The 19,170-nt window shown below is 33.8% G+C and overlaps 2 protein-coding genes across 2 annotated transcripts in view; one reads left to right on the forward strand and one right to left on the reverse strand.

Moving 5' to 3' along the window:
• LOC144969986 (bis(monoacylglycero)phosphate synthase CLN5-like) overlaps positions 1-6,483 on the reverse strand; it is an 18,130-nt gene extending 11,647 nt beyond the window's left edge. Inside the window, 1 exon segment of the mRNA XM_078909111.1 lies at positions 6,390-6,483. Coding sequence (XP_078765237.1) covers positions 6,390-6,453 — 64 coding nt within the window. The 5' untranslated portion in view covers positions 6,454-6,483.
• LOC144969987 (COMM domain-containing protein 6-like) overlaps positions 1-10,710 on the forward strand; it is an 11,144-nt gene extending 434 nt beyond the window's left edge. The window contains exons 2-4 of the mRNA XM_078909112.1: positions 7,302-7,399; positions 8,787-8,945; positions 10,307-10,710. Coding sequence (XP_078765238.1) covers positions 7,373-7,399; positions 8,787-8,945; positions 10,307-10,366 — 246 coding nt within the window. The 5' untranslated portion in view covers positions 7,302-7,372 and the 3' untranslated portion in view covers positions 10,367-10,710. The remainder of the gene's footprint in view (positions 1-7,301; positions 7,400-8,786; positions 8,946-10,306) is intronic.
• Positions 10,711-19,170: the final 8,460 nt, after the last annotated feature.

The following is a 19,170-nucleotide window of genomic DNA, read 5'->3' on the forward strand; positions in this document are numbered from 1 at the left end:
GCAAAGAAACAAACCCGAAAAAACCTAAGTATCTTTAACTAGCCCTAACAGGAAAATCAAACACATAAGGACTTTTACTAAGACCTATAATTATAACAAAAAAATAATTAAAAAATAAATAATTCCCTTTATTCATCCCCTAGGGGAAATTTGTCTCTAGGGTCTATTCCAAGGGACAACTGGAATAACCCAGGCGTCATCCGCAGTGTAGCGCCACAAATTAAGCTAGGCTGGGGTGACTTGCTCAAGGCCACACAATGCAGCAACAGATGATCGAAATCAGTAACCTTTCGGGTATGAAGACCGGACCTAAGGTGTTCTCTAAACCTCAGGCAGAACTTCTTCTCAGTTCGGGTTGGGATAAATGGAACCGCTTGCCTGCAACAGTTGTCGACACCCCTTCATTGCAGGCTTTCAAGTGCTGTCTCAACGCTCATTGTGAAACAGAAAAATACTGTTTGTAGAGTTTAATTCAGACACCTCCTTCCACTATGTGGCATGCCCAGTTTTGAGAGATGTGAATTAAATACATTCACGAATGCACGAGAGCAGATAAGAGGCTGTAATAAGCCTACATAAATCTGGACTTATATCATATCATAGGGAAATTCCATGAAAATGTCAACCGAAGGGGTGTTTTACAAATTCTTAAGAACATGTTAAAATTTGGTACCAATTTGTTGGAAAATCATTCAGGATTATGAATATAAGGATATTTCGTGCATATTTGTGGTACAGGATGCTTATTGTAGCTTTATGTAAGGGTATCCCCTATTTGAAGAACAAAAAGAATATTTTCTCAATATTATAAATTTTGCAACTTCTACAAAATTATAGCTACCTTTGCTGTTGTTTATTGATATTAAAACAATTATAAGTATCAGGAACCTATATAAACATTCAAATTTACGATTTTAATGAAATGTTGTCCTCATCGGTCGTTTTAATGACCTTGGGAAATTGTATGTCAGTCCGTTACCATTAAAACAGTATTTTTTCATCTATGAAAGAGGTGATTGTTGTACAGACTCACTATTTCAGATTTTCTGTTCTTACATGAATGGCTTTAGCACTGTAAGATAATTTTTCAAGAAATTTATCATATAAGGTACTTTTGTTGGGTAACGGACTGACATTTTTTAGGGTAACGGACTGACAGTAACAGACTGACTAATTCTATTTTAATTCAAAGACAATATATAAAAGTTGTTTTTTAAGTCTCAAGAGTAAAGTCCACTCCAATGTGTTTCAACTGATCAGGCAGCCATTTTATAAACATTTGGATCCATAAAATTTCAAACACTGGCCTTCAACATCAAGCCTGCTATTTTGCAATAGGTAAGTTGGATCTTTTAAAGCTTGTGAATCTTTTGATCACTTGAAGATTTTTGCTATTTTTGAATTGAGGGAAAAACACTGTTTTTTGTTCTATAATATACTTATGACAATGGAGCCAGTAGTAGTCTTCTGTTGAAGGGGCAAGAAGCCCTGGGAGAAAAAAAAAGAAAAACATTTAAATGAATGTGAAAAACTTTTGAGTCACTGAGGCTTTAAATGTAGTGGGTCAGCAAGCTGTTTAGCTGTGTTTAATCTCATATGTTAGTTGTTACAAAGTAATGTGATACAAGTTAGAAATGAGTTCTATTTTCTTAGTTTTGCTGTATTATTTTTAAGAAAACAAGATTTGCTTTTTATTCCGATTTGACTTTCATAGCTTATGATGTAATTTCGCTCAATTTTCTTTATTCACAGGTTCAAAATGCCTACTCTATCCATGATTCAAATTATCAAGAAAGACTGAAAACTGATGGGCATTACATTGTTTAGGAAAAAGATAGGCAACAAAAGCAGGAGTCTCAAAGAAAACTTGAAAGTGATTGTAAAGGATGCTTAAAAGAAATAACGGGATTTTTTCAAGCAAAATGGAAAATAAAAGAGAAAAGCCAATCAATCTACAACTCCAAAAGAAAGTAAACCAAGCACACCTAAATCCACATCTGCCTCACATTTCAGCACAGGAAAGTAAAATACTGAATTCAACTTTGAGGGTCTACAATCCTCCCAAAAGTTAAAAATAAAATTAAACTATGCCTGTACTGCTAAGGGCATACAATACATCAACCAATGGTTTTTTAAATATTTTAATCATGGAAATGGGCTTTCAAAATGAAATAAGATAATTTGATCGAAAATTTCTATTTGGACAAGAAGTACTCTTGGCGAGCACCAAGGGAAAAAGATTTCATAATTGTGAGAGATGAAAAAAGAGAAAGGACAAAATTCCAAAAAGTTTCGTGTAAAAAGCCCTGAAAAAGAGGTTGTCGATTGTTAGTGAATTTCATCCAGGAATCAAAATTGGCTTAAGTTTATTTTGCTCCCTCAGAACCTCAGAATGTACTTCTAAGAGAAATCCCACAATCTGCATAAGAAAATTGTAACAATCAAGGATAAAATGGTCCCAAATGAAATTTTTGAAGATCTTTCTCAGATCTTATAACTGGCTTTCTGGTCAAGTGCAGATGAGGAAGAGATTGACTGCCAATACTATCGACCAGTTTGCAGTGACGGTCATGGCCTATTGACAATTCCTAAGCTTGAGGAATCAAGATGAAATACAGAATAAAAATTAAGCTTCAAAAATAAGTACCAAAAGAATGTTAAACCTTCCCCAGTTTTAAAGTTCTTTCTTATCTACATTTTTTTTTTTTTTTTTGGATAATTTAATTTCATAGTTGAAATAAATTCCCGTTTGCTTTGGCAGAATAGATTTCAACTCCATGAATCATTATTTCATTATTTAATTTTTTTCAAAAGCAAAGTTGGGATTGAGGTAATCAGATGTCACCCATCGAGTTACTCATCACGCCCAATGTAGCTTGACATCCATATAAGGAAGAGTATTGGTTTGATCAATCACACTGGGTATTCAGTGTTGATAATAATTACATAATCTGTTCTTTGCTCTGGATTTGATGTAGTAACCGTTATTCAGAGTAATAAAATTCAGAGGTGTCAGTCCGTTACCATCCATTTGTCAGTCCTTTACCGACACTTTTTCAAAGACTGCAGATTCAAATTTTGGACAATCTTTTAAATATTGCTAGTGGGTTGTAGAACAACATCTCCTGGTTACTATAAAAGAACTTATTTGTTACTGGAAGGCTTAACTTCAGAAAGTTTGATCCATCTACATATAAAATTGAAAAAGATGGATTTTCTGATGTCAGTCCGTTACCAACATTATAATGTCAAAAAAATTCAAGTTGATTAAGATTCATCTTTATCCTTTTGATATATGATAAGGGCGGACATGATACATGTCCATGGGAAATATTAGCTCCATACAATAAATACATTGCATTTCAGAGCACGAAATGTATGCATTTTTGGTCTGATTTGTCAGTCCGTTACCCGTGGAATTTCCCCATATCATATCATATCAAGACTGCTTTGCACTACCTTTCAATACTTCAACGGCAAACAATGGTCGTGTAAGAAAATTGTTAACTTTTACCAATCAATCAAGGTTTGTTCTACAGCTTTTAAAATGTTACAAAAACTTGACAAATTGAATAAATAAACGTCTGACAAAATATCTGCAGTTAAAATAAGTGAAGCTACCTCGAGGAATTTGCTGAAGGTCTCCCTACTTTCTTATTCACATACCATTGCCAGATAAATTTAACTTTAAATATCCAAGTCTTGAGAAAGAATCAAATTGATTTTTAAAAAATAAAATGCCTATGGTAAATTATGTACCAAATCAGTGAAATGAACTGATTTTTTAAGACAAAAGAGAAACTAAGCATTGCCAAGATCCAAACCCAACTCTGCTTGATGCTGTTTCAAACTGCATTCCAAGGAAGGGGAGGACCCTGTGCGTAGCCAGCCCCCCCCCCCCCCTCGATTATTAGGGGAAAAAAACTGCTAGCTGCAGAAATTGAAACCACAGATTAGAACTTGGATTATGAAAACGGATCCGGAAAGAGATCATTATGCAGATCAGCCAAAGTCAAACAGAAGCTAACCTGGTGACACATCTCCTCTCCTCTAAACATGTGTTAGGGATCAAACAGTGTGGATGCAGAATCGTCAAGCATCTTTTTAACGACTGCAGATTTTATTTACTAATGCTAGTGTGAGACATGCTAGAGTGGGGGCGTTATGGAGTCATCTAGTCATCATTAACGATGCATCAAAAGTAGATGCCAACAATGGACTTCTAGCTGCATTAAAATTTTAGTCCTCGAGTCATCATTCCTGTACCTATTTATTTGCCTAGTGTGTAGTATTTTCATTCATAACTTTTTGTGCAAAATGGAGACCGAAACTCTGATACAGGCAGCTAAAAAAAGATGTCTATATGGCAAGACTGATGACAACTACGGATGATACAGATACATCCTTCTTCATCTATTAATATTTCATCCATCAGGTAGTTGTATTCACCATATGTATTTCACTTATATGATTAGTTCTGTGGACCCAATATCGATGCCTTTTATTTTATGTCACCAGTTTAATAACAACCAGTGAAATGGACCTTCTTCATCCATTGTCTTACGCTCAACTGAGTGATTCGATGACTGAAGTCACTTCCACTGTTAGTGTCAGGTGTTGGGTAAATAGATCATCAAAACAAGGCTTGGAAAAAGCCAGCAGAGACCCTACTCTGTTTGAGCCCTTACGGATTGCAAGTTGCAATGTGAGAATAATTTATGAAACTGAAAAAAGTTACACAGGTGGCACAAGAGATGGATAGATACAACATTTAGGTCCATGACTTGAGCAAAGTGAGATAGATGGCTGTCATCTAGTCAAGTCACCCTATCAACTGGACACAAGCTTATTTGTTCTGGTCTTTCTGAAGATTGCAGGGTTTGCATTATGCTATCAAAAAAGGCAAGGAAGACCTCAGTAGAATTAGAATGGGAATCAATTAATGGAAGAATATTGACTGCTCAATTCTACCCTTAGATTCAAAATATCAGAATATAATAAAATGCTATGCTCCAAGCATTTCAGCAGAACAAGATGAGAAAGACCTTTTCTTTGATCAGCATCAGAATAGCTTTGATAAAAGTAAAAGTAGGCAATTTCTTGTAAACAATTAATTTAGGCTTAAAAAATGGAATTCAAATGAAGTCGGTCTGATTTTTCTCTATAGTTTAATAACTTGACCTTCATATTCCAAAAGATTTTCAGATTATGCAGTTAAACTTGATACTTTCACTTTTCACTTTTCCAGAATAACCTCGTCTTTGTGAAATAGAATTCACATGTAAAGAGTAATAAAAGTAATATTGTATGTCATTTTGTAACTGAATTTTTTTTAAAGTAACTTAAACGGTTACAAATTCATAACTTAAAATAGATAATTCTATATTTGATGTAAATTAACTGGTAGAAATGAAAATTTATGTGATTTTGATTTGTCTAACATGTTTTCTATATGTTAGACAAATCAAAATCACATAAGTGAGCTTGTTGGTTACAGAGTGACAAGGTCACAAAATATCACCTATTTATTTTATATGAATAAGGAGAACTAAAATAGCTCACCAAGAATCAGCATTATTTTCTAGAGTACAGTATCTTTGATTATGATAATTATTTCCTTTTACTTCTTGTTTTGCTTTCACTTTTTCACCTTAATTCTTAATTTGACAAAGCTCGAAAGCAAGAAAATTTGAATAAATCATACCTTTAACAAGCAAGGGTTAAGTTGCTCACCATAGAGCAAAACTGAAAGCAGATCCAGCTAAGTATAAATCTTACAAGATTTCAAGTTGCAGACAGGCAAAGAAATTTAATTTGAAAATTGGCAATGAAACCAGCAGGACTTGAACAACTGAGAGAGGCAAGTAGATTGATAACTGCTAAGAGGAGACAGAAGAACGCAGCTGAAAATGTAAATTCCTCCAATGATGTTGCTTTTCTTTCTTCTTCCAATGAAGTTACTCCTTCTTCTTCTATATTTTTATTATTATTATTATTATTATTATTATTATTATTATTATTATTATTATTATTATTATTATTATTATTATTATTATTATTATTATTATTATTATTGATATTATTATTATAATTATTATTGTTATCATCATTATTAGCATTATAAAAAACAATAATGCAACAACAAATTCAAATGACAATATCAAAAGAATATCCGTTGTGAATATGTTAATGAATCCCTATAATGATTTACTATATTATAACATTTTACTCACATATTTTTTAGTTGACACTTTGTTATCCTTGAAATTATTCTATCAAACCTCTTTTCTCCTTAACAAAAAAACACTCACGAATTGCACATATTGTAATCCGGGGCAAAAAGAAAAAAAATATAACAAGAAAATTATATTGAACTGAATTCAACTTACTTGTTGTTCTCTGGTTAGTGATAAAGAACTTAAAAGGATCTTTCCTGTCTTTATTATAGTACATTAGTCAGTATTGTATTGACCAGCCGGTAGCCTCTGTTGTTATCAGTACACAGAAGGATAAGCTGGGGTTTGGTTATCTAATTTTTGTAGTGGTGGATTGATCAAGTAGTAGACGCACGGCAAAGAGAGGCTTTTGATGATAATGTTAGTTTGAATGAAATTTCCTGCTCTATCAATTTCATTGTAAATTTTTCAAATCATTCTTTTCCCTGATTAAAAGTACTCACACTTTTAACCATGTCCCTTCTTTACCTCTTCGGGGTCCCGATAGCTCTATTGGTAAAGCGCTTGCTTCACGTACAAAGGAACCCAGTTCGATCAGGGGTGAAGTCAAGATTTTTTCTTTCCCCCCCCCCTCCCCTGCAGTACATCCAGCAGTGATTGGGTAGCTAGGTCTGTCTAGCAGAAAGTACTTAGTGATAGACTGGTGTCCTATCTAATGGGTAGCATGCATTTGCCATTGTTCAATATTGGATATTTGTCTTTATTCTATTTCTTTTGTTATTAAAGCAAATTACATCACTGCCTATAATATATACTATATTTTCCACTCAAAGAAATAAAACTAAGCGTGGGAGAGAGAGAGAGAGAGAGAGAGAGAGAGAGAGAGAGAGAGAGAGAGAGAGAGAGAGAGAGAGAGAGAGAGAGAGAGAGAGGGGGGGGAGGAAGAGAGAGAGAGAGAGAGAGAGAGGGGGGGGGGGGAGGAAGAGAGAGAGAGAGAGAGAGAGAGAGAGGGGGGGGGGAGGAAGTGAGAGAGAGGTAAGTTTGTCAATATATATTAGTCCCATTACATTTCATGTACCATCTAATTAAATCTCATAATCATTCTAAACCAACCACCGACCCCAGCCCACTTCCCTTCATTTCCAGATTCCAAATACTTCAAACACTCTTGATTAGTCATCTCTTTGTCAACAAACATGCCAGGGGCAGATCATGTAGGTCAGGTAAGTAAAAATGCATTTTCCATTTTATATGACCTCCTGTCAATTGGAAAAGAAAGAATCGAATTTTATTTCGCGAAATATTCGCTTATATTAATGTCCTTAGAGTGCTTTACATGGGCTCTGACCATCTCAGAAATAGTCCTTCCAAGCCATTAGACCAACGGAGCTAGAGTTTATCCCAGTTTATGTAGCTTGAGATGGACAATAGCATTTCCTTGCTACCCTTTGGATACGACAATAGTCTATTGCAAAGTACTTTTCGTCAGATCTAACAGACCGAGCTACCCAATTACTGTCGGGTGGAAAGTGAGAAGAGGGGGTCAGAATAAAATCTCAACTACACTTGGAATTGATCACGGTCTCTTTGCATGTGAAGCAAGTGCTCTACCAACTGAGCTGTTGGAACTGACCATCTAGGGTACTAAATTATATTCTCTTTAAGAAGAACAATGCCGTTTATAGCCAATAGGGACTCATTTTACTCTTTAGTATGATGAGAAAATGTGAATAAAGAGCCTTTTCCAAAATTCAATTTTGGGCCATCCACTGTGTAATTCGAATCGTCAATCTCTAGGTTGAATATGGAGTGTCATACCACTAAACCACAAAGCCAAGATTTAATGGTTGATTTATATAGTGCCAATATCCCTTTACAATGTTTTGTGGTGCTTTACAATTTCAATTTTTTAAAAACAGCTTGTGAGAATAACTGTACATACAAATCATAGGCATGACAAAAAAAAAAAAAAAAGTAAAACATATTTATTACTGATTCATGTGATAAATAGATCTTAACAACTCAAGTTTGAAGGGATTTTTAAAATGATCAAAGGTCTGACAGTTCCTTGTATAGGTAGTTAATGAGTCCCGCACAGCTGGGACAGCAAAGGAAAAAGATTGTTCAGAAAATTTAGTTTTTAGGGATTTTTTTTAATGTGATAAATAGATCTTAACAATTCAAGTTTGAAGGGATTTTTAAAATGATCAAAGGTCTGACAGTTCCTTGTATAGGTAGTTAATGAGTCCCGCACAGCTGGGACAGAAAAGGAAAAAGATTGTTCAGAAAATTTAGTTTTTAGGGATTTTTTTTTATGTGATAAATAAATCTTAACAACTCAAGTTTGAAGGGATTTTTAAAATGATCAAAGGTCTGACAGTTCCTTGTATAGGTAGTTAATGAGTTCCACACAGCTGGGACAGATAAGGAAAAATATTGTTCAGAAAATTTAGTTTTTAGGGATTTTTCTTTTAAATTTATACTGAGTTAGAAGACGCGAGTAGGCGACTTGGAATATGGACATCAAGGAATGATTATAAATAGTTAAAGTTAGTAGTCTTGTCATATAGTTGGATTTATGCGCAGATCTTTTGCCTTATGTTTTCCCAGATTGATTCAGTGACAGTGAAGTGGAAATTGAGTGTTGCTATGAGCAGCAGTGAAGTAAAAAATCTTAATGCCCCAATGGTGACGATGATTCTGACTACTACAGAGGAGAATGGCACATCAAGCAGTCGATGCATAGAAATGACTGTAGCTGAATTTGAAGTGAGTATTTCCATTCTTCATCTCTTTGCAATAGAAGTTCTTCAGAGACATAAGGCCCATGGAGCCGGAGTTAATCTCCATTTAAATGACGTGAAACGGACAATGGCAATTGATTGCTACCATTTGGATAGGATGCTGGTCTATCACAATGTACTTTCTGCCAGATCTGACAAGCCAGGCTACCCAATTATTGGACAGGGGGTTGAAAGGGGGTGGAGGTGGGGTCAGAACTAAATCTTGACTTCATCCTGAAATTGATCTGGGTGCCTTTGTGTGTATTTAGTGAGTGCATTACCGAGTTATTTGGGCCCCCCAATGCAACAAAAATTCATTTTATAATGGGAAAACACTCTTTAACAGAAGATTCAAAATTAATCACCGAAATTATCATCAATAAATAATGTATAAAAATATTGTTTAATCATTTTTCAGTTTTTATTATTATTTTATGAACCCATAAAAATGTTTGGAGCAGAATCTGTATTTATAGATATTGATAAAGATTAGATATACAGGGGATAGAGAAGGGCCATATTAAATTAGAGATATAAAGTTCAGGATGTCTGGCATTGGACTTAATAAATGGTACTGGAACGTCCTGGAGAGATAGAGAGAAGGAGAGAGAGAGAGAGAGAGAGAGAGAGAGAGAGAGAGAGAGAGAGAGAGAGAGGGAGGGGAGAGAGAGAGGGAGGGAGGGGACTGAGAGAGAGAGAGAGAGAGATAGAGAGAGGGGGGGACTTAGAGAGATAGAGAGAGAGGAGAGGGAGAGAGAGAGAGTGGGGGGGGGGGGGAGGGGCTTTTATATAGCGCAATATCCACTAAATGTGCTCAAAGCGCTTTACAAAGGGTCCCTGACTAACAGCAACACATAACATGTAGAACGAGACATAATGCCTGTTAGGCGATATTACAATTTATTTCTGACAGAGACAACGCTGTTGACGGCCAGGTACTCATTTTACACCACAGTATGGTGAGAATGTAAGTAAAGAGTCTTTCCTAAGGACTCAACTATGCGCCGAGCGAGGCTCGAACCCAGGACCTTCCGATCCGAAAGTGAGTGTCAGACCACAAGACCACATAGCCGCACATCACTGTGTACAGGATTCAAACCTGAGACCTGACTGGTTAGACCTGGCTAGACACAGCAAGATCATTGTAAATGTAGTGGTATAAAGAAGGGGTGCCCTGTCTGCCTAACAGATGACTTGTACTTTATGGAAAGGAAATTAGGTTTCATATGCACTACTTTTTGTTTTGTTTTAAGGTTTGTAAAGCTAATTGAACATGGTGGTAGAAATGATCTGTATATATGCCGTTTGCTTATTTATTTACACATATTATTTTATTTTCTGTCTCAGGACCTTCATGCCAAGATGCAAGATGTAAAGACTCAAATGGATAACGCCAAACTGTTGTAGCATCAAATTACCAATTATTAACTCTGTTTGAGACTGTAACATACAATAGAATTGCACACGAGGCACTACAATGATGCAAGATTTTGGACTTTCTTCATATAGCTGACAATTTTTGTACACACGGTTTCTGTTGTAGCTAATTGTCCTAGTTTAATATTACTGTCTCATAGCATTTTATTTCTTGTACCTACGTATCCTCGCTGCGCATATTTGCTGTATCTTATTCCGTTGCTCAAGCATGCGCATGTGAGTGTGCATTTGAGGGTTTAAGTTTAAGCGTGTGATAATAATTGGAAAGTAAGTATTTAATTTATAGCTTTCAGAGGTTTTGAAAGGAGACGCTATAAAAGATTTATTATTATTTTAATAATAATAATATTAATAATAATAATAATAATAATAATATTATTATTATTATTATTATTATTATTATTATTATTATTATTATTATTATTATTATTATTATTATTATTTTTATTATTTTTATTATTTTTATTATCATTATTATTATCATTATTATTGTATCGAGAAAATGCTTACCTCATTATAAAACTCAAGATATTATTATCTGGACTCATTTTTTTTTTTGTGCTTTACATTTTTTCTCCAGCTTTACCCAACCTACCTCCTTCCTCACTCCATTCCAAATAACAAACAGTTATGTAGTCTTTGACATTGGATTCATCTTCATCCATGAAGTTTTTGTAATGCTTTAGTAATGCCGTACCTTGGCTTAGAGGACGATATTATTCACAAATAGATTGCCTAGTGGTTTTTAAAATTTATTTTTTTAAGTCGAAAAGAAATTAAAATGGAAAAATTGTTAAAAATGAGTAAAAACTAGAAAAACTCATTCTTTAAAAATATAGTGCAATATCTGTTATAAGCATGCTCAAAGCACTTTACAAGCGAGTTCAAGCCAATGTCAACACCTAACATTTTGCGGATAAGACTTCTCAACTATAAGGCGATATTTTCAAATGGAATTATTGCAAATTTTGTATTCTTTACCTTTTCGAAAATAGAATTAGGAAAAAGAAAATGGAAACTATGATTAACTTTTATCCCTATGTATGCTTATATCTGTGTAATGCTAGAAGCTCGAAGCTTACATTCAATTTCACATTGTTATTTATATATGTCTAAAAAATCTAAAGGATGCTTTGCTTTCTTGAGCAGGTTGGATGTAACTGTCATTAATGACTAAGGAATCTATAATGTACAAATTCCATTATTATTAACCAGTTAACTACCGTAATCTGGAAAGCAAGACGCATATTTGACCAGATAACTCGTCCTTCTAATGTCGATCGATTTAAATGACTCTCTTCTTGGCAAATACTCTCAAACCTGGCACTTTGCAAAGTCTTTACAGAGTGTGGCAGTTAACTGGTTAAGGCTAAAAATTATTTATGTTTTAAAATATTGCATTGAATCGATGGAGAGTTTATGAGATGATTGAATCTTACACTACAGGAAAATGATGATTCTGGAAATATTTAAATTTGAGCTATTATTCTGTTGAAATGTTTAAAAAGAAATGAAATGTAACTACACTTCTGCAATATGTGCAACAAAGTCAAAGATCTGTTTTTTTTTTTGGTTTAAAAAAAAAAAATTATAATATTCCAGACTATTTATAAAAACAACATGAATGACAATGTTAATTAACATTTTCATTTAAAGACCCATATTTTTTGTTTTCTTTTTCTCTCTCTTTTTTTAAAATTTTAATTTTTCTCCTTTTATGACCATATTAGGAACTGGTTTACTGTCTTGTAAATTTAAATAAATCTCCATACATAACGGCCAGTAATATTTTATTTTAAAGAGTGGGAAAAAGATCTCATTTAAATACCAGTGACCAACCAACCCCGTGTGACCTATTGTCTCAAAATGGTATTTTGTCTAGCTGAACCTATGCCAAAAAAGGCTGATTTAAATGTTAAAGAATGTTATGTTGTAAAGCACTTTGAGCATATTTAGTGGAAATTGGGCTATATTTTAGCTCAAGTTTAAATTAAAAAAAAATTTTTTTTTTTTTTTTTCAAATGACTAAAAAAAAAAAAAAAAAAGGTGAGATTTTTGGTGTGGTTTCTTTTTAAAAGCTATAATATGTGTTGTCCTCAATAAAACATAATAATTAATATCGTACATTACATTTGTTGAGCGCTCAAACATTCACGAGGGAGTCCTCAGAGTGCTTTACAACACAGGGGCATCAACAATTCAATTTGGAAGAGAACAAAGTCTTGAGATGCTTTTTAAACGTATCTTACGATGAACAATGCCATAATTCTTTTGGAAGTTTGTTCCAGAGGGTCGGGACGTTTCTAGACAAAGATTGTCCTCGCTATGACACTTTTACATAAACAGTCCAAGTACTGGTTTTTAATTTTATTTTGCGGGTTTTTTTTTTACTATCCATCTATTTTTTTTTGCTAAAAAATGGATAGATTGTAAAAAAAAAAAAAAACCCAAAAAACCACCAAAAAAAAAACACACACACAAAAAAACCCCAACAAAACAAGACTTGGGCTGTTTATGTAAAAGTGTCATATGGAGGACGAATCTTTTGTCTAGTAACAATCAAAGAGACATTAATAGACCATTTGGATTGAATGGGTAACAATGTTTATCAGTTGGATTATACTTATACTCTTCAGGGTCATTTGTTGTCATTAAATTATTGATACAACTGGTTGAAACAATATTGTAACTATATATGTTTTAATTTTACATTGTATGCGGGACAATATGAATATGGCACGTTGACAGGCAGTGTAGAAGGAACATTACAGGAAGAAAGAAATATGAACATTTATATAGCGCATTTCCATGGATTAACCATTATCAGTGTGCCTCGCAATATTTCATTTATTTCCCCAGTAGGCCATATTGAGATACATTTTCATTGCTTACAGTACTTGTCGCCTGTTCAGCATTCTTTTTGTACTAACACCCTTACAATATCCCTCACTGCTGATAACCAGGTACTCATTCACACCTGAGTCTTAAACTTCGCCCTGTTGGACTTTCATTTCTGTCATAAAGTGAAGAGAAATTTTTTGGGGGATTTTTAATTTTTTTTTTACTTTTATTTTTCTTCTTGTTTTGTCTGACACTATGCCATATTCTCATTTTCGCATTTTTGTGTTGAACTTGTGCTTGCTCCTCAATCTTTCATTTTCTTACATCGTCATCATTGGTCATCGTCATTGCATGGAGTACTAAGAATAATCAGATGGTATGGTTAAACCCGTACACATGTATTGATAACTATGTATTACATAATATATATTATTGATAATATGATGAGTGGACATGAATGGACATGAGGGGGTCATATGATTATGAGTAAGTACGTAGTCTAAATCTTAAATCTTTCCACTTCCCACCAGTTATCCTGGTCAGTTGCTGTAATGACCCTTGACCCTAATCTCATGCCGTGATATGTGTTAACTCATCGTGTGTGTTGTTGTCTTGTGATAGTCATGATGTTATGTATAATGTGTATAATGCATTGTAGTATTTCAGTTGTTATCTGTTTGGTATAACCACAATGCTTTTAACTGACAAAACAACTTTTTTTGTTCATGTTTAAAAAAAAAAAAAAAAACCTTCAGAAAAAACAAACCCCGAAAAATACCCCCCCCCCGCTCCCCTGAAAAAACAATTATTTCAAATAAACCCCCCCCCCCCCACACTTGTCACAAAAAATGCATCAAACCTTTAAAAGGTTTGAGATTTTTTCTTTTGTATACAAGTGGGGGGGGGGGGGGGGGGGGAACGACGACCATTTTAGTCGATCATAGCTTGAACTTTAGGATTTCTGGCCAAAATTTGGTAAAAAAAAAAAGAAAAAAAAAAAGAAGTAAAGTCCAACTTTTGTCAATTTATAGTACCTACCAAAGGGTTGGTCTCTATCAAAGTATCAAGTAAATGAGTAGGTGACTCTCAAAACCTGCTAAGTTAAATCCAGATAGAAAATGAGTGAACACTTTCAAGCAATCTATTACTATTAGATTACATACAATTACCAGTGAGAATTTGAATACTGAATTCAAAACACACATGGTATTGTTCTATCAGGCAAACAAGAAAAGTATTAAAAAAAAAAAAGTCAATAACAATAAATGAATGATAAAAAAATGCAATTTTTTTTGGGAATGATGTCACTGCGAGGCAAAAGACAAATAAATTTTCTTTATTCTTTAAGTCAATAAATAAATGATTAAAAAATTGAGGTTTTCTCTGAATGATGAAAATTCTACCTAGCAAGTTTTGACAGTAAAAAATTGAGCTTTTATATTGCGCAATATCCACTAACATGCTCAAGCGCTTTTACAAGTGGTACCTGGCCAACAGCAACATTTAACATTTATGACGGGACATGACGCCTTTTAGGCAATATAATATTACAATTAGTCATTTTACACCTGGGTACGGTGAAAGAATGTGAGAAAAGAGCCTTCTCCAAGGACCCAACTATGCGCTGCGCGAGACTCGAACCCAGGACCTTCAGATCCGAAAGCGAGTGTCATACCACTAGACCATATAGCCGCACACAGTAACCTTCCCAAACTTTGAATTGCCTGTATATTGAAGCCATGGACTGTGTGCATAAATTGAAGCCGCATACTGTACGCATATTGAAGATGAATTCAATTCAAAAACTTAAAAATAGAAAGAAAAAACAAAATACACTCTGTCTCATGACCAAACAGTTTTTCATTTAATATAACAATAATTAGTAAAGGAAATCACAAACACTGCCTATTAACTCTTTCAGCACCAACACTATTAACTCTTTCAGCGCCATTGGCCGCAGATTGCGGCCGTCTTGAAAAGCAAAAACAATAATGTAATCCAATCCTACTTTCTACAAAAGTACGGTAAATTGAACCAAAGGTATCATTTCTTTCATCAGAACATTCAATTGGCCCTATAGGGGGGGGTATTTTAATCGAGTTTTTGTGCCGAATTCGAATGTCGCTTTGTCTTAAGCTTGTCATTTTCATACTGCGTCGATCAGGTGTCAGCCATTTGATTTTGTGACGGAAATGCTCAGATTTTCTCAGCACTGATAGTTAAACAGTAACAGTAATGTTATTCTTGAGCTTTTTTACAGCACAATATCCAATAAACATGCTCAAACTCAAAGCGCTTTACAATGGTCACTAGCCAACAGCAACGCTTAACATGCGGGTGGTTGGATGGGAGCATCACCCTTGAATCATATACCTATGATGTTCGCATGGGTGTACGATCCGATAGTGATGTCGTTTCTTCTTCTCTTTACTAGCCTATCCTGCTTCTTTGTTTTGTGATTGTATTTTTGACAGGGATATTTTTTTTTCTGTAAATCTTCTGCCTGTTTGTTCTTGGTTATTTATAATTTAGCTTATGATATCTTTAGGTTATGATTTTGATTGACATTTGTACTATTTTTGTTAGATTGCTTGTTTTTTTGTTTCAGCGGTCTCTCATATAACCTCAATTGTGTTGGAAGAGACCTAAAGCAACAAACAAACAAAAAAAAACGCTTAACATGCAGGATTAAACATGATGCCTGTTAGGCGATATTACAATCTTTTTTTTTTTCCAACAGAGACAATGTTGTTATTGGCCAGGTACTCATTTAACTAAATCGAAAACAGGACCTTCAGATTCGAAGGCGAAGTACTGAGCCGCACTGGGTGGGGATCCTGACCTCCCATAGTGGACAGGGAGGTACATACTGTGTCTTCTATCCCCTTATATCTATTTCCCAACATGCTTTCTGTCTTTGTCTTGGAATGAGATTACTTGGCCCTGTTCGGAGTCCTGACTGGGAGGGAAACAGTCGAATGCATAGTTATTGTTTTGGGAGATGATATTTTTTCCTTGTAAATGATCTCTCTGTTATGTATCATTATATTTATTTTTAATGTATAATGTAAGCATTTGAGTGTTTTCCTCTTTGTTGGATTTTGTACTTGTGTCCGGATGAGACTTATAGGTGATCTCAAACTAAGTACATTGGTGGTATGCTCTTGGATTCTACATCTGATCCCTATTTGTTCCTAGTTCCCTTTTTGTCTTACTTTTTCTTGGGTGCTTTAATTGTAATTCCAGAACTTTTTACTATCCCATTTTCTTCCTTTTTACTGGCGCTGATATAACCTAAATGTGTTGCAAGTGCCATAAAACCCTTAAAAACAAAAATCAAAACTGCCGCACTAAGCTTTAAGCTATGTCATTACTCCCATCTTTCATATATATTATAATTATAACGATTTTACATCATTTTTGTTGTTTGCTGAAGACGAATTTTAGCATGAACATCTTGATATGAATTTTGCTCTCTTTAAGTTGTTACATTGATTTTTGTTTAATATCTAATACTTAGCTTTAATTGTTATTTGAATTGGTTATTAAATTTTGATTTTGATTTATTCAGTTACTTGGTTATTGTTATTATTATTATTATTATTATTATTATTATTATTATTATTATTATTGCAATATATATATCATTAAGTAATATTATTCAATATATATTGTTTTGTTTATTAATATTATCACCATTATATTACGTCACAACTGATATCATATACTTGTTTGTTTTTTTTGTCATGGCAACATTTATGACGGGACATGACGCCTTTTAGGCAATATAATATTACAAATAGTCATTTTACACCTGGGTACGGTGAAAGAATGTGAGAAAAGAGCCTTCTCCAAGGACGCAACTATGCGCTGCGCGAGACTCCAACCCAGGACCCTCAGATCCGAAAGCGAGTGTCATACCACTAGACTATATAGCCGTACCCAGTAACCTTCCCAAACTTTGAATTGCCTGTATATTGAAGCCATGGACTGTGTGCATAAATTGAAGCCGCATACTGTACGCATATTGAAGATGAATTCAATTCAAAAACTTAAAAATAGAAAGAAAAAACAAAATACACTCTCTCTCATGACCAAACAGTTTTTCATTTAATCTAACAACAATTAGTAAAGGAAAACTCTTTCAGCGCCATTGGCCGCACATTGCGGCCGGTCTTGAAAAGCAAAAACAATAATGTAATCCAATCCTATTGTCTACAAAAGTACTATAAATTGAACCAATGCTATCATTTCTTTCATCAGAACATTCAATTGGCCCTAGGGGGGGGGGGGGGGGTATTTTAATTGAGATTTTGTGCCGAATTCGAATGTCGCTTTGTCTTAGCTTGTCATTTTCATGCTGCCTCGATCAGGTGTCAGCCACTTAATTTTGTGACGGAAATGCTCAGATTTTCTCAGCACTGATAGTTAAACAGTAATGTTATTCTTGAGCTTTTATACAGCACAATATCCAATAAACATGCTCAAACTCAAAGCGCTTTACAAGGGTCACTAGCCAACAGCAACGCTTAACATGCAGGATTAAACATGATGCCTGTTAGGCGATATTACAATCTTTTTTTTTTTCAACAGAGACAATGTTGTTATTGGCCAGGTACTCATTTAACTAACTCGAAAACAGGACCTTCAGATTCGAAGGCGAAGTACTGAGCCGCACTGGGTGGGGATCCTGACCTCCCATAGTGGACATAGAGGTACATACTGTGTCTTCTATCCCCTTATATCTATTTTCCAACATGCTTTCTGTCTTTGTCTTGGAATGAGATTACTTGGCCCTGTTCGGAGTCCTGACTGGGAGGGACACAGTCGAATGCATAGTTATTGTTTTGGGAGATGATATTTTTTCCTTGTAAATCATCTCTCTGTTATGTATCATTATATTTATTTTTAATGTATAATGTAAGCATTTGAGTGTTTTCCTCTTTGTTGGATTTTGTACTTGTGTCCGGATGAGACTTATAGGTGATCTCAAACTAAGTACATTGGTGGTATGCTCTTGGATTCTACATCTGATTCCTATTTGTTCCTAGTTCCCCTTTTGTCTTACTTTTTCTTGGGTGCTTTTATTGTAATTCCAGAACTTTTTACTATCCCATTTTCTTCCTTTTTACTGGCGCTGATATAACCTAAATGTGTTGCAAGTGCCATAAAACCCTTAAAAACAAAAAACAAAACTGAGCCGCACTAAGCTTTAAGCTATGTCATTACTCCCATCTCTTCATATATATTATAATTATAATGACTTTACATCATTTTTGTTGTTTGCTGAAGACGAATTTTAGCATGAACATCTTGATATGAATTTTGCTCTCTTTAAGTTGTTACTACATTGATTTTTGTTTAATATCTAATACTTAGCTTTAATTGTTATTTGAATTGGTTATTAAATTTTGATTTTAATTTATTCAGTTACTTGGTTTTTATTATTATTATTATATTATTATTATTATTATTATTATATTATTATATTATTATTTTATTATTAATTTATTATTTTATTATTATTATTATTATATTATTGTTATTATTATTGTTATTATTATTGTTATTATTATTGTTATTATTATTGTTATTATTATTGTATTATTATTTTTATATTATTATTATTATATTATTATTATTATTATTATTATTATATTATTATTATTATTATTATTATTGCAATATATATATCATTAAGTAATATTATTCAATATATATTGTTTTGTTTATTAATATTATCACCATTATATTACGTCACAACTGATATCATATACTTGTTTGTTTTTTTTGTCATGGCAATACTCGATACTTAACAAATTATTTGTTGAAATTTATAAGCGTAGTCAGTGAAGTCAATCATTTTGTTTGTTATTCAGTTATTTCGCTGAACCTAACATGGAAGTGAAAGGTTTAATTAGAAGTAAATTAAC

Source organism: Berghia stephanieae, chromosome 4 (assembly GCF_034508935.2).
Source record: "Berghia stephanieae isolate SIO BIC M18660-M18661 chromosome 4, UCSD_Bste_1.3, whole genome shotgun sequence".
Lineage (NCBI taxonomy): Eukaryota > Metazoa > Mollusca > Gastropoda > Nudibranchia > Aeolidiidae > Berghia > Berghia stephanieae.